At 33.8% G+C, this 16069-nt stretch overlaps 1 protein-coding gene across 2 annotated transcripts; it reads left to right on the top strand.

Moving 5' to 3' along the window:
- Positions 1 to 20: 20 nt before the first annotated feature.
- Positions 21 to 15552, top strand: ndfip1l (Nedd4 family interacting protein 1, like). Of its 2 annotated transcripts, XM_087299516.1 has the most exons (9): positions 35 to 177; positions 3133 to 3220; positions 4863 to 4993; positions 5475 to 5525; positions 9077 to 9164; positions 10320 to 10444; positions 11040 to 11106; positions 12088 to 12193; positions 12500 to 15552. In XM_087299516.1, the coding sequence occupies exons 1-8, from the start codon at positions 148 to 150 to the stop codon at positions 12189 to 12191; spliced, it is 684 nt and encodes a 227-aa protein (XP_087155642.1). In that variant the 5' UTR covers positions 35 to 147; the 3' UTR covers positions 12192 to 12193; positions 12500 to 15552. The 2 variants fall into 2 exon arrangements, with proteins under 2 accessions (NP_001002503.1, XP_087155642.1); NM_001002503.2 differs by lacking the exon at positions 5475 to 5525 and having other exon boundaries at positions 21 to 177.
- The last annotated feature ends 517 nt before the right edge of the window (positions 15553 to 16069 follow it).

Below are 16069 nucleotides of genomic sequence, written 5' to 3'. Positions count from 1 at the left end.
GTTGCAGACGTTTTGGCCCTAACGGCCTTCCATACTGATGAAGGCTGTGGCTGAGCTGAAGACACTTTATACAATTTCCTTTTACGTTAGACGGATTGGTGCGTGAATCGTGTGTGCGGGGATCCTCGTTTTCTTTTCAAGCTAAAGATGGCAGAGCCGAGCGGGAGATATCAGCAGGTCAGTGAGACTCAGCGTGGTTGTTTTAAAGCTCACCCACAGCAGGCGCGTCCTCGGTGGGGGACGGTTTCAGGAAACGCCGAGGCTTTGACAGGATGCAGGCCGCATTGTTTTGAAATCACGTCCATTTAAATAATTGCGACATGTTATTATTACACTTAGATTGCGCTCATCAGTCAATATGTTGCGGTTTCCCGTTTAGTATTAAAATAAGTTGATGTTTTGCTTACGTCAAAGTTGTCATTCATTCAGTAATATAATGCGTTACAACCTCTATGCTAGTAATGTTATACAGTAAATATTACCGACCACATCCGATATATATATGCAGCAATATACATTACCTATTAAATGTTTCAGAACAGTATGGCTTTTAATTTGTTTTAGAGACTAAACATTCATTGATTTCATCCAGAGAACAGCAAAAACTGCTTATCCACGTCTGAAAATATGTTATTACAGTATTACTATCAGACACGACTGGAAAACACTGTTTTTGTAATGTCACAAGGAAAGAAATGTTATTGATTGTAATACTATGGCATATAGTATAACCATAAACATTACATAAAAGTTTAACGTGCAGTAGACAAAATATAAACTTCTAAAAATTATGTGTTTATCATAAATATTATCATAAATATTACCTGTATTACCTGTTAATGTTGCTTATGTTAGAACATTTGTAAAAAAATCTTGCTGTTTGTAGTAAGAAAATAATTAAAAGCATAGAAGTAAAGTTAGTTTTATATTTTTATATTCAGACTTTATTTCAGAAAAGTATTCTTTGCAATTTCTAAATGCGGCAATCATTTTAGCAACTTATGATTTTCAAAGTACAACATTTTTTACAGTCTATTAGATAGTGTTAATGTTTACAAGTCATACTTGCATGCTAATTCCCATCGAATATTCAAAGTAACATGGTAAATAATATAGAGACTTCTAAATGAAATAATGTTCGAATATAAAACCAACTTTGCCTCTATATTAAAAAGAATTATCTAAAATCCGCCTTTTCTTCTAGATCTTCAGTATTATGCTGTATGTTTTGTTGTTGATAATATTTTTAATTGTTATGATAAAGTATGTATTAAATAATGCATATAAGGGATAAGGGAAAGTCAGAATGTACGAATATAAAAAACAACTTTACCTCTAATATTGACAACCTTGGATACTAATATCATGTTTCATGTATTACGGTATTGTGATTTACTGCTCCAAAATAAGCAATTTTTTAATGTCTGGGTAAAATACAACTCTTCCTCCCTCCCATTGAACACAATATATTTTATTTGAAGAAACATTTAAAATATTTTGGACCTGTAGCTTTTGATATCTAGGGTGCTTTTCTTCTAGAGATACTGTTGCCCTAAAAACTAAATAAAATTGTTTTGAAAACATATGCAAAAAACGTACATATACCTTAGGAACGGTACTACAGAAAACTAATGCGGTTTTAAAATCTTGATTTTCCAGACCGATCTAAACCTTGAAACTGGTTATCTTCCCATGCCAAAGCACAACTAAATGCTCTTCACATATTTGAATGATCCAGTTTCCTTAAGATAAATATGTGTAGTTGTAATAAATTAAGCCTTTATTTCTAAATACATTTTCTAACAATTTATTTAATGGTTATACTTTGTTGCTTTAAATCACTATCTTATGATTTCACTGTGGAAAAAAGCTTGTATGCATCTGAAAGTGCACTGTCCAAATAATCCGGGTTCGTTCCAGTTTTTTCATGTTGTTCTAATACAAATCGATTAAATTAACGTAAATATTTTGACAAATTTAAGTGGATTGAACTTAAAACAATTAATTATATAACAATAAATCAAGGTCATAATTTATTTTCATTCTGTTTCATTATATTAATTACTTACTGAAATAGAAATGCATCACGTGTTGTATTGTTTGGGTGTTTTTATGATGTGTTTGTGGTCGTCATGATGTGTCAAGCATTTTTTTTAGCTGATCAATAAAATAGTAAAGAGGAAGTCTTGTGTTGAGTGTGTCATGTCATGTGTCGGTCATGTGAGTTGAAGCTTAGCATTACATTTATCATGATCTTTCACAGTTTCAGAGAGTATTATTAGTATTATTAGTATTAAAAGTATTATCAAGTATTATTATGATTTCAAAATCAATAATAATCTGATAATAATAATAATATTCTCCTTGGTTTGTTCCACAAGGTCTCATAAATCCTCCTGCCTACTCCAGAGTTGTGTTCACAGGGTAGTAATGTATGTTTCCGTCCACTTATTGTGTGCATTTTGGAGTATATGTGCTTAATGAAGACACCAATGGAGTGGGATAAATTATTTGATAGGAAAAAATGTGCATAAACTTCTGTGGAAACATATTTACACGCATTAAATAATTTCTAGTATGCGTATCAAATAAGTTATGTAATTTTGTTTGAACAGATCATGTCTGTGATGGGACGCATCAATAGACAAAACAGCACATTGCAAAACATCTGAAATGTTGTTTCGCTCATTTCTTAAACCCCTCAGCCAAAGTCTGTCATCACAGTGGTTCAGTATTTTTATTTTTCTATTATTATTCCCTCCAGAACCATCTTGAGCATCTCTCTGCACTCCCAAAGAGCGTCTCACGCCTCCAAAAGCCACTGCACTCATTGCGTTTTGTCTTCTGAGGCACAACTCATTTATAACAGAAGAGAAAAAAACACCACACTTGCTTCTCTTTCCGTACAAAACTACATTTTTATTTTTTATATTTGCCGGCAGTTTATCAGGAAGTGACGATTTGGTACTCTTTTGCTCTCTTTGTTATTCGCAAATGTTTTATGCAGTATTTCAGTTTTGTGCACAAGTTAAATCACAAGTTTGGTTGGAAAAAAACTAGTCAAATTTGTGATGTAAAATTACAATTTAAAGTAAATTTCATTCAGCCAATGATCGTTCTCTGTATCCACAGCTTCCCTGTGAGGAGGAGCCAGAGGCGGGACCTCAGGTGGCCGCTGATGCTCCGCCCCCTTACAGCAGTATTGCAGCTGACAGTGCAGGTATGCAGCAGGTTCAGGGCCTTTTGACATCCGTTTTACTATTTCCTAGATTGGTTGGTTTTCATACTGTTTTTATTTTCCAAACAATCTTAAAAGTCTGAAAACTGTAATTCAGAAACATTCAAATTCAAAACATTTAGACAACAATTATATTTGTTGTTTTAGTGATGGTATAATGACCGTACGTAAATATTTATTTGCCTCTTAAATGTAATACAACCGGAAATTACAGTACTTTGGTCACTGTTTTTACTACTTGTGTTAGACCGAGGTTTTTAGTCAAACATGTTGAGGTTTCTGTGCTGGTTTGAGCTGCATTTCTGCCAGTTCTTGTGGCACTATTGTCTGAATTGGTGGGAATGTTCACTTGTAGGTTTTAATCAATTATGGCATTCTTTTTAGAAATGACCTTTATTGTAAATGGTTTTATTTTTCAGCATGAAACCTAATGAACCTAAACACATCAAATGCAGTGAAACCATATTTGGAGAAAAAAAGTAAATAAAACACAGAGAGTCATGAAATGACCTCCACAGAGTCCTGACCTGAATATTATAGAGACAGTACAGGATGACCTGGACAGAAAGAAAAAAAGAACAGCATAAATCTAAAAAAGAACTCTGGGAAGGTCTCATTTTTTACTACATGTGATGAACATTTTTTGGGAAACATGGGGACATTTCTGCAAGTTCTCTTGGCACTATTGTCTAAATTGAAGGGATTGCGAATTTTAGGTTTTAATCAATCATTCCTTCTAGAAAGTCTCTTATTTTTAATGGTTTTATTTTTCAGCGTTATATTAAACCTCAACAGACTGCTAATGCAGTGAAACCTTTTTTGGAGAAAAAACTAATAAAACACAGAGAGTCATGAAATGGCCTCCACATAATCCTGACTTGAATATTATAGAGACAGTTCAGGATGACCTGGACAGAGAAGGAAGGAAGGAATCTGAAGAAAAGCTCTTAGAGGTGCTGAAAGAGCCCTGATATTATAGTGCACTATATTTCAAAGAGCAGAATTGAAACTAACAATTAGAGCCTCTTTGGTGCCAAGGGAATCACATTAAACTCAGGATTTTCTGATATTGTGTAGATATTTCCTAATTGTATCTTTAAGAGTCTTTAAAAAAAATTATATATGATTATATGGCGGTGGTTCTACACAGTACAATTTGATTCTTATGTCATAATATAGTTAATTATTAGCAATTCTGGTAAAATTACAAAAATATGACAGATTCTCTTCATTTTTTCTGCTTTGCATATATCGTAGTGACCTTATTAATTCAGGAACAGTTCACCTGAAAATTAAAACTCACACACAAGTGGTTCTAAACTTTGAATTTCCTCCTTCGGTTGAACAAAACCAGATATTCTGAAGAATGTTGAGAAAAAGCAGCCTTTGACACCAATAGTAGAAACCACAGAATATTTTTTCCCAGCATTCTGTAGTATATCATCCTTTGTGTTCAACAGGAGAAAGAAACTCGAACAGGTTTGGAAGAAGTGGAGAGTGAGGAAATGGTGACAGTATTAAAATTGCCATCACTTGCAGTAACATAAACTTGAATCAACTCTTCATGTTATGCAATGCCACCTGTGAATAATCACCAATCATATATATTTTGACCTCTTCTCAGCATTTTTTGACTACAAAGATGATGCAGCATTTCCCAACCCTCCGTCCTATAACGTAGCCACCTCTCTTCCATCATATGACGAGGCTGAGAGAACCAAAACAGAGACTTCTGTCCCACTGGTGTCAGGCCGCGTAAGTACTACACATTCCACTCTCTAAACTGAACCAGCTCCGAAACTGATATCGTGGACATGGCCAGGATATACTGTAAAAGGGATCGTTCACATATCATGTCTAAAAGCGAATGGAAAGCATGAGGAATGCCACTTTTTAAAGCAATTTCAATGCACATCTGTACCTGCACTCACAGCTTTGATACAAGTTTTATTTATGGAGATAATGAAAAAGCGCTGCAGTGTTTTGTTATCTGAGGTAATTAGTCTAAAGTTATTACTAAATTGTGTACGTTCAATACAATGTAGGAAGCTGATTGGTTAGTTCTAATCAAATGACTCACGGTGCGCTTACAGAATTCTGAAAAATTCTTTATTTGCACTATAATAAGCGTATGTTAACGAAATGCAAAAGACCCGATACGTGAACGACCCCTAAATGTGCTGCGTTTCCTCCTGTTCACTGCTGTGTTTCTCTGCCACACACTGCTTGCGTTCAGCACAGGGAACGTCTGGACACGCTTGATGACGTAACTCGCTGTGCACTGGAGGTATTGTAACAGAGTGTGACCTTCACCCTGCTTTTCTGCTTTGAGTCTCAGTGTTTAGTCAAAGTCTATTTAAGGCAGTGGTTCTCAAAGTGGGGGTCACGAGACAATGATAGGGGGTCGCTTGGGGATTTCCAAAAAAATAATCAATTTTATTAAGCTTCTAGAATTACCATATTTTATCTATAACCTACAGAATAAATAAATAATAGTTACTAGTTTAATAAAAAAAAAAACATGCAATTAAAAGCCTTCAGCCTTTTTTTTTTTTTTTTTTTTGCGACCCCTAGGGTGATTATGTAATATTAAAGACACAGCACATTGATTTAAAGGCACCAGGTTAAACTTTCTGTCATCTTTACAGCACTCTTGTACATTAAACATAATTACAGGCCACAACTGAACATGGAGGATGGTCTCCGAGTGGCGTTCTTCAAAATTAAATGATGAATAGACTTAGACCCATTGGCACATGTGCGCTGATGTTTAAGGTTTATATATTTATAACCACCGCGGAGGATATTGGGGGTCACGAGTCACAGGCATTGTAATTTTTGTGGTCGCGGGCTGAAAAGTTTGAGAAGCCCTGCTTTAAGGCAAGTCATTTCACTCGGTGGCCATCTTTGAAATGCCTCTCGGGCATTCTGGTTGAATGGGGAAACATTGAATTCTTCAAAATAGCTTGCCTAGATTATGGCTACATTACATATTAGGAATCACCAATAAAACTAAACAACAACTGTCTCTTTAGTTTCATTTCTAAATATTTAAATCACAGAAAATCTGTAGAAACACACGTCTGATCGGAGCCCCACCCCTGGAGAATCATCAGCCTATAGTGATTGCTGATTGGCTCCTATACTTGTAGGCGGGGCTTTATCCGCCATATTGATTATAACACTTTTCCGCATTCAAAACTGTACCTGTGACACGTCTTGTGTATTCTATAGTCTTTGATACAATGCTTAATTACAGAAGATAAACAAAAAACATGTACTATGTTTTTACTAGGGTTGTCAAAAGACTATAAATAGACTTTGGGGGAAAAAAGGCAAATTTTTCGCTAACATTTAAGTGCAGATACAGGGAGACTGGAGCGTTTCCAAGCAGTGCAGATCAGCTGGTCTTTCTATGAGCTAATATATGAGTGATCTGCTGATGAATCGACTGATTAACGCAGCTTTCAAATGCTTTAAAACCCAATGTTTAATCTTTTGTTGTAAAATTCAAAAACTAAAATTGAAATATATTTTTTATAAAATATATTTTATATTTTATATATTTTTTATTATTATTATTATTATTGTTAAACTTATTAAATTGTTGATTTTAATGTTATTGTAAATAACAAAACTTGCAGTATCAAAAATTGTATCGAATATCGATAACTTTGGTGGTATCCTATCAAAGTTGGAAATTCCAGTATTGTGACCACTCTAGATATAAATAATACGCTATTCAAACATGCAGCACAGCCACAAAAAAAAGATAAAAAGTCAGAAATGTGCTTTACTGCACATTCGTGTGGAGTTTGAAAGCTCTCACCTGTTAAAATTTTCACCACATAAACCGTGTATGTGTGAAACAGGCATTCAGTTACATGTCTGCTCTTAAAGTGTTGCTTTAGTGTCCGTTTTTATGCGTCTGTTTCTGTGAATTACGAGCCCCGATGCATCCCGTCACAGTCCTCCACTGTTGTTTTAAATCTCCTTTTCTTTTTTAAAGAGGTCATAAAATGCAGTTTCAGATATTTATATTATGGTTCTTAAAGTTTGCAGTGGTGTAGTATTTTCACATTTACTTGGCAATTCAACAGTTTGTTTCAGTTGCTTTGATATGAAATTATTACTGTAGTACTATAAAACATGCCTCATTTATTATTTAAATATAATATTTAATGTCTGGTTTGGTTGTATACTTATTATATTCGCTAAGCTCAAACAATGATTACATTTACATCCTCATAATGCAATCTTAATATATTTTTGGCAATTGAAACTTGAAACTTCTATAAGCTTTACTTTCATTTATTGAATTTCCTAATTAATCTAAGAAAGTAGTAACTTTTAATTGCATTAACTAAAGTATTTGCTGTATACCTAATAAACAGTCATGTAAACTTCTTAATGCATTTGGGAATGAACTCTTGATATAATTAATGCCTTGGAGTCCCAACATGTCTTAAATTCATTAAAATATTGTGCTTTAGGTGTAAAATCATTTTAAATTGGTCTTTATTTTCCCATGTCCATGTAAAGCTACTCAAATCTGGCCAACAACCATCCAATCACCAACAATCCTTCTCAATAAAACCTTTAACAAATGTATTTTTTTTTAACTCTATCAACATAGTAATAACAAAAAGTTATGTTAAAAAAAGTGTATTGTTCACAACTTAAGTTTGCTTGTCTTGACACATTTAATGTGTGGGGCCAAGAGATAACTAGTTAATTTTTGATTATTTTTTAATGGAGCAGGTAAAGTCTTTTCTACTAACCCAACCTGGCCATATGAATTAGCATGTTTCTAGCATGAATTAGCATGTTAACATGTTTCTTACTTAAAATAGCATGTAACTAACATTATTCTTAAATTAATTGGCATGTTATTAGTATGCTTCTAATATTAAATATCATGTTGTTAGCATGATTAGAACATTAGTTAGCATGTTCTAAGCATGTTTCTAGCATGAATTACCATGTAAATAACATGATTCTAGCATTAATTAGAATGTAACTAGCATTATTCTAAAATGAATTGGCATGTTATTAGCATGTTTCTAATATTGATTACCATGTTGTTAACACTATTCCAACATTAGTTACCATGTTGTTAGCCTGTTTCTAGCATGAGTTAGCATGATTCTAGCATAAATTAGAATGTAACTAGCATTATTCTAAAATGAATTAACATGTTATTATCATGTTTCTTATATTGATTATCACGTTGTTAGCACTATTCCAATATAATTAGCATGTTGTTAGCATTTTTCTAGCATAAATTAGCATGATTCTAGCATGGATTAGGATGAATTATAATGTTGTAACACGAATAGCATGATTCTAGCATGAATAAGTATGTTATTAGCGTGTTTCTAGCATGAACTAGCATATTATCATTTTATTAACAGGAATTAGTATGTTGTTAGCTTGTTTCTAGCATGAATTAGTTAGTTGTTAGCCTGTTTCTAGCTTGAATTAGCATGTTTCTAACAGGAATTAGTATGCTGTTATTCTTGCTTGAATTAACATGAATTATCATGTTGTCAACATGATTGTAGCATGTAAATAGCATGCTTCTAGCATGAATTAGTATGTTGTTAGCATGTTTCTAGCAGAAACATAGCTAGTGAGTTTTTCGGTTTTGACTTTTTTTTTTTTTTTCACCAGCATTGTTTTTTTTGATTGAAAGACAGAGTAAAGTAAGAAAGAGGAACGACCTGTGTGTGTAAAAAATAAAGAAGATTTTGTTTCTCCATTTCATGACCCCTTTATAAGTTTGAGTGCTGTGTTTTGGCCCTGCGTTGATCTCCGTCTCTGTCTGTTTTCCTTCAGGATGATGATTTTGTGGCCAGAGATGACTTTGAGGACGCTGACCAGCTGCGAATAGGCAACGACGGCATTTTCATGTTGACATTTTTCAGTAAGTGTTTTTTCAGGGAGAACAGAGGACTCACAAACGCTTCTCACACTGCAGTCTCTTTGATCTTTTGTCTCTTCCCATCAAGTGGGACTTCCCAAACTTAAGTTAATGCATGAACATTAACAACCACATAAAGAAACAGAGAAAATGCTGGCCATGAGGGTCTTGTTGAGGGGATTGTTTTGGGAATGTGATGCTGGTACAGGAAAGACTTGTAGAATAAACAAATTCTGAGTAATATTTAGAAAATGCTACTCAATGTTAGCTTGCAAGATGAGTTATAAGACTGATTTATACTTCTGCTTCAAGCGCACGCGTATGCTATGGCGCAGCCTACGCGTTGAAGCATAGCTCTACGCCGTAGCCGTCGGCGTCGCTGACATGCACCTCTCACAAAATGTCTCACACTCGGCAGCAAACCGCCCCAGTGCATGCTGAAGCCTTGAAATTCTGTCCATAAAAATTATGAACAGAATAAGTGACAAGGGGCAGCCCTGCCAGAGTCCAGCATGCACTGGAAACAAGTCTGACTTATTGCCGGCAATGTGAACCAAACTCCTACTCTGTTCATACTGGGACGAGACAGCCCTTAGCAGAGCGCCTCTTACCCCATACTCCCCGAGCACCGTGAACAAAATGCCACAAGGGACACAGTTGAAAGGCCTCTCCAAGTCCACAAGACACATGTGGACTGGTTGGGCATACTCCTATGAACCCTCGAGCACCCTGGTGAGGGTGTAGAGCTGGTCCAGTGTACCACGGCCCAGACAAAAAACCGCATTGTTCCTCCTGCATCCTAGGTTCAACCTAGTTAGTTTAACATTTCATTATTTTAATTCACATAAAAATAAACAACAGCTGACTTCGTTGCAAACATAACAGTTTATTTTTCATGATTCAAACTTAAAAACTAATAATACTGCCATACTTACGTTATGGGTCACATCCAAACAGCCAAACTTGTGTGCAGGAAAAGCGGCCATTTTAAAGCTTTCATTTCCCCAGTGATCAGGGTTCTACCATTTTCAATGACATGATGGGGATAAATGAAGGAAAGCGTTTTTCTAGAGATGTGGAGTGACTTTAAGAAAGTGTGCAAAACTGGTGTTATATTCAGAAAATCTGATGCAGTTTTTACATCTCGATTTTCTTTAGTGGCATTCCTCTTCAACTGGATTGGCTTCTTCCTGTCGTTCTGCCTTACAACCTCAGCGGCCGGACGCTATGGCGCCATTTCCGGCTTCGGTCTTTCACTCATCAAATGGATCCTCATTGTGCGGGTAAGTTAACACCAGGGCCAAGCCAAATTTTCGTTTATTTTGTTTCGGTGCTGCTTCTGTGCAGTAACAAAAAAAAAAAAAAAGTGGATTCATGCAGAAAGACTTTGAGAGTATACCTATCGTGATAGTCCATATATTGACTTATCAGGCAATATTTGAAAATCAGGGTGGTTAATTTTGAGGCGCGATATATTGTGCAAAATTTAAGATGATAATCAGTCCCTCCAGGGTTCAGCATCAAAACCTATGGCATTATTTGCTTCTATTCTCATGTTTGACTGTGAAAATGCACAAAAGCATAGTAAAATCTAGAGGCACTGATAAGTAAATAGATTTCTGTGGGTACCAATTCAATGTGAGCCTGCTGTAATTACCTAAACAACGGCAGCTAATTGTACACATTGTGTTATATTCGCATATCTGTTGGTTAACCATCTTGGCTTGGCTGAGAACATGACAGAAGCACATTACTCTGCATTAGTGCATTAGCTGAGCTCTGACTGATGTACTGTAATGTGCTCTGTACATGATGAAACAAGCCTGGACATGACTGCTGTTTTATCTGCTCACAGTTGCTCTGTGTTTCCATCCTCAGTTTTCTACTTATTTTCCTGGTTACTTTGATGGACAGTACTGGTTGTGGTGGGTGTTTCTGGTGCTTGGTAAGTACACAAACAAAACAATTTGGTTGTATTTTACATGAATATATATATATATATATATATATATATATATATATATATATATATATATATATATATATATATATATATATATATACAGTTGAAGTCAGAATTATTAGCCCCCTTGATTTATTAGACCGCTTGTTTATTCTTTCCCCAATTTCTGTTTAACAGAGAGCAGATTTTTTTCAACACATTTTTAAACATAATAGTTTTAATAACTCATCTCTAATAACAGATTTATTTTATCTTTGCCATGATGACAGTAAATAATATTTGACTAGATATTTTTTAAGACACTTCTATACAGCTTAACGTGACATTTAAAGGCTTATCTAGGTTATTTAGGTTAACTAGGCAGGTTAGGGTAATTAGGCAAGTTATTTTATAACAATGGGTTGTTCTGTAGTCTATGAAGAAAAACTATAGCTTAAAGGGGCTAATAATTTTGTCCCTAAAAGGGTTTATGAAAAATTAATAACTGCTTTTATTCTAGCCGAAATAAAACAAATAAGACTTTCTCCAGAAGAAAAAATATTATCAGACATACTGTGAAAATTTCCTTGCTCTAAACATCATTTGGAAAATATTTAAAAAAGAAAAAAAAATTAAATGGGGGGGGGGCTAATAATTCTGACTTCAACTGTGTATATATATATATATATATATATATATATATATATATATATATATATATATATATATATATATATATATATATATATATATATATATATATATATTCATCTATTCTATACTGGACATTATTTCTGATTTCTGTTCAGTGACAAGTCTTTAGTCTAAGCAGAGTCAGACCTTACTGTCCCAATGAAATCATTCAAAATCAAGGCATGATCTTGTTTTATTTTGGTAAAATAAACGTAATCTAGAGGCATTGCTTTGCCTATATTTCAGACAGCACGATTTGCAAGCACTGATGTGTGTTTTGGTGATCTACAGGTTTCCTGCTCTTCCTCAGAGGGTTTATTAACTACGCCAAGATTCGCAAAATGGCAGACTCCTTTTCTACTCTTCCCCGGACCAGAGTCCTCTTCATCTATTAAAGGTTCATATTTTTATGGAATTAAGAAGTTCTTTTTATTGTCTATATTTTTTACATTTTTTTATTTTTTCCTCAAATATAATGACCTTTTTAGCGTCTCTTAAAGGGCTCCTATTATCCAAAAATAACAGTTATAAGGGGTTTAAACACGGTTGTGTGGCTGCAGTGTGTGAATATAGCCAGCCTCAAATTTTAAACATTTATTAATTGTATTGTTTATAATCAGACTTGATAAAACCAGTCTAATAATAGAATAAATAATAACCAATAAATAATAACTAATTATAATGATGTTTTTTTCTGCTTTAGTCACTGGCTGGAAATGAAAACACGTTTATGGGGCCGTGTTGAGCCATTGACCCTGCGGGGAAATATATATTTCAGAAAGAACAAGAAAAAAAAACCTTCCATCTGTAATCTACTCATCTAAAAGGAAGACCGCGGAATTCCAGAGCGATGGAGGAAGAACTTTTCTTTTCCACCGTCTGCTTTGGAAAATACTGTGGGTTTCTGAGCTCTTTTTTTATACATATACGTTCCTCGATGTAAGGTAGTGGATACTAACAGCTCTATACCTGTTCTGAAATCATTAGTGGTTTGATATTGAGTGCTCTTGCTATTTTCAGGTCTGTAGTGTATTAAAACAGCATTCTGAATGAGATCCGTCTATACTAGAGGCATGGACTGTTCTCCCTGTTGACCAGCAGAGGGAAATCTTGCTTTATTTCAGTCTGGTTGTTTTTTTTTTTTTTCCGCTCCTCTCAATGGGTGACGTTTGACAAGAAGTTAGCCAGTCACCGCTGGTCTCCATTCATGAAGGGCTTTTCTCTTTGTGAATGGCTGAGTGAGATGAATTGAATCTAAAACAGTCGCTTATTCTCTTCTTCTGTCTCTCCGCCTCCCTACATGACATGAAATTTTAAGTTGCTGTTTTTAATTTGACACCTTTGCTGTGGTTTAGACGTGTTTTATTGGCCTTGTAGATCTTTTTTTTAACAGGCCAAAATTAGCATCAGGTAATATTTGAATTAGGGCTGCACGATTTATCAAAACATGGCTTTTGCTGCTTGTTTCAACTACTTATTTAATATAAGTTAAACCATCAAGTTTAATTCGCTTAAATTTTTAAAATAACGATCAAGTTAATCAAATTGTGTTGGGACAACAGGAAGGAATTATGTGGAACCCAGCGTTTTTTACAGTCTGTTTTGAAAAATTTTGAGTATCACGATAATAGTGTTTGCTATATTCATATTGCAAAGAGGTGCAATAAATTAAATTCATTTTATGTGCTAATGCGTAGGTTGTTTTTCTAAATCTGACCAATCAGATAGGGTCTTTACTGCCTTTAGCACCTCTTAATTTCTATAGATTATTATTTTTTATTATTTTTTAATAATAATTTAAATAATTGCGATTAAAATAGCGTTTTGAAAGTTTGTACGAAATATTGTTATCGCAACACTCAACAACAATATTGCATATTTATAATATTATTTTAAAATATCTTTAACCTGTTTGTTTTAGTATAATCGTTACATAAAAGATTTTTTTAAATTGCGAAATATCGTTTGTACGAAATATTATCGCAACACTCAACAATGTTGCATTCATTCATTGTCTTTCGTCTTAGTCCCTGAACAATATTATATATTTATAACACTGCAAAATATCTATTACCTGTTTATTTTAGCATGATCGTTACATAAATAATTGTTTCTTTAAATAATTGCATTAAAATAGCATTTCGAAAGTTCATACGAAAATATCGTTATCACAACACTCATCAATATTGCATATTTACATTGCTAAATATGTATTAGCTGTTAATTTTAGTGTGATCCTTCCAAAAATTTTTCTTTTAATAATTGCAATAAAATAGTGTTGAAAGTTCGTACGAAATATTATTAACACAACGCTCAACGAAATTACATTCATTCATTCATTGTCCTTTGGTTTAGTCTCTGAACAGTATTGCATATTTATAACATTTCACAATGTCTATTACCTGTTTATTTTAGTATGATCATTACAAAAATAAAAAATATTACGTATTTATGAATTTGCAAAATGTCTAATTTTTTTTTAAGTATGATCATTACATAAATGTTTCTTTTAATAATTGCGATTAAATAGCATTTTGAAAATTCATAGGAAATATCATTATCGTAACACATTTCTAGTATTATTGCAAAATGTCTATTACTTGTTTGTTTTAGTATGATCATTACGTAAAATGTTTTTTTTTAATTTCGAAGTATTGTTTGTACGAAATATCGCAACACTCAACAATATTACATTCATTCATTCATTGTCCTTCGGTTTAGTCCCTGAACAGTATTACATATGTATAACATTGCGAAATATCTATTGCCTGTTTATTTTACTATGATCATTACATAAAGAAATGCTTTTTTAATAATTTCAATTAAATTGCATTATCGTACGAAATATCGTTATCGCAACACTCGTCAATATTGCATATTTTTAATAATATTGCGAAATATCTATTACCTGTTTGTTTTAGTATGATCATTACGTAAAAGATTTTTCAATTGCGAATTATCGTTTGTACAAAATATCATTATCGTAACACTCAACAATAGTACATTTATTCATTCATTATCCTTTGGTTTTATCCCTGAACAGTATTACACATTTATAATATTGCAAAATATCTATTATCTGTTTATTTTATGAATTATATGATAATTTCATAAATAAATGATTTTATTTAATAGCGATTAAAAATGGCGTTTTGCAAGTTTGTACGAAATATCGTTATCGCAACACTCGATAACAATATCATGTATTTTCGCAGTATTGTGCAGCCCTAATTGCCCAAAATGTTTTCGATCCCAATAATCATCACGCATAAAAGGCCTCGTGTTTAGTATGCGTGCAGAGCAAAAATCTTTGACATTATCTGCATTGCAACTGAGTCAGTCGGAGCTTTCTGCTTTTTTTTTATTTTCAACGGCGCAGCTGATGGCACTGCACATTTTTCCAGCCTTTGACTCCCCTTGTATCCGGAAAGCCTGGTGCAGTGGCCGTGATGAGGCCGTTTGATCTCTTTGTCTAATCATGCATGATTTTGCTGTGGCGTGTCTGCTCTTGTCACCTTGGGTCTCGTCCATGACACAGGAAGTTCCTCTTTTGTGCTCTTGTTTTCCATGCAGCTTTTTTTTTTTTGCGGTCGCCCCATCGAATTCCAATGCCTGTGCACATGTATTTGCCTGTAAATAAGATACTGCTATTAAATGTCTCTGCTGCTTAGTGGACATGTTTTTTGCTGCTTCTTTTTCATTATATCCAAGCTGAGGGTATATCCGCTGTTTATAATAAAGCTTTGACTAAATCAATTTGTTTGTATTGTCTATAAATTCACATTGTAAGTTATTATATATTACATTTAGTTTGTGAATTAATTAGCTATTGTATATCAACAAAGATAGTAAAACCATAGCTGCAATATACCAAATGAATCAACAGATATAATCAAGAATACAATCATCAGTTGTGTTGTTTATTTGTTGTTTTCTTTTGATCAATGGGTGGTGACACACAATAATTGTTACCAAATTGATGGGGTTTTGTTGACCACAAGGTGGTGTAGTCCTGAATTATTTGTACAGCTAAAGCCTAAAACACATTGACTTTTGTAATTATACACCAATGCGTTCTTTAAGGGTTAGTTCACCCAAAAATGAAAGTTCTGTTAATAATTTAACCAAGGCAACGTACCCCTGTATACATTTCTGAAGAACACGAAATATGTCCCTGGAGGTATGTTTATATATAATACAGTTGAAACCAGAAGTTTACATCCACTCTAAAAAAAGGAACATAACCATTTTTTTAATGTCTGATGGCAAGTCA

The sequence above is a fragment of the Danio rerio genome, chromosome 21 (assembly GCF_052040795.2).
Source record: "Danio rerio strain M-AB ecotype USA chromosome 21, GRCz13ab, whole genome shotgun sequence".
NCBI lineage: Eukaryota > Metazoa > Chordata > Actinopteri > Cypriniformes > Danionidae > Danio > Danio rerio.
Note: the sequence above shows the minus strand (reverse complement) of the source record. Positions and strands in the feature narration are given on the sequence as shown.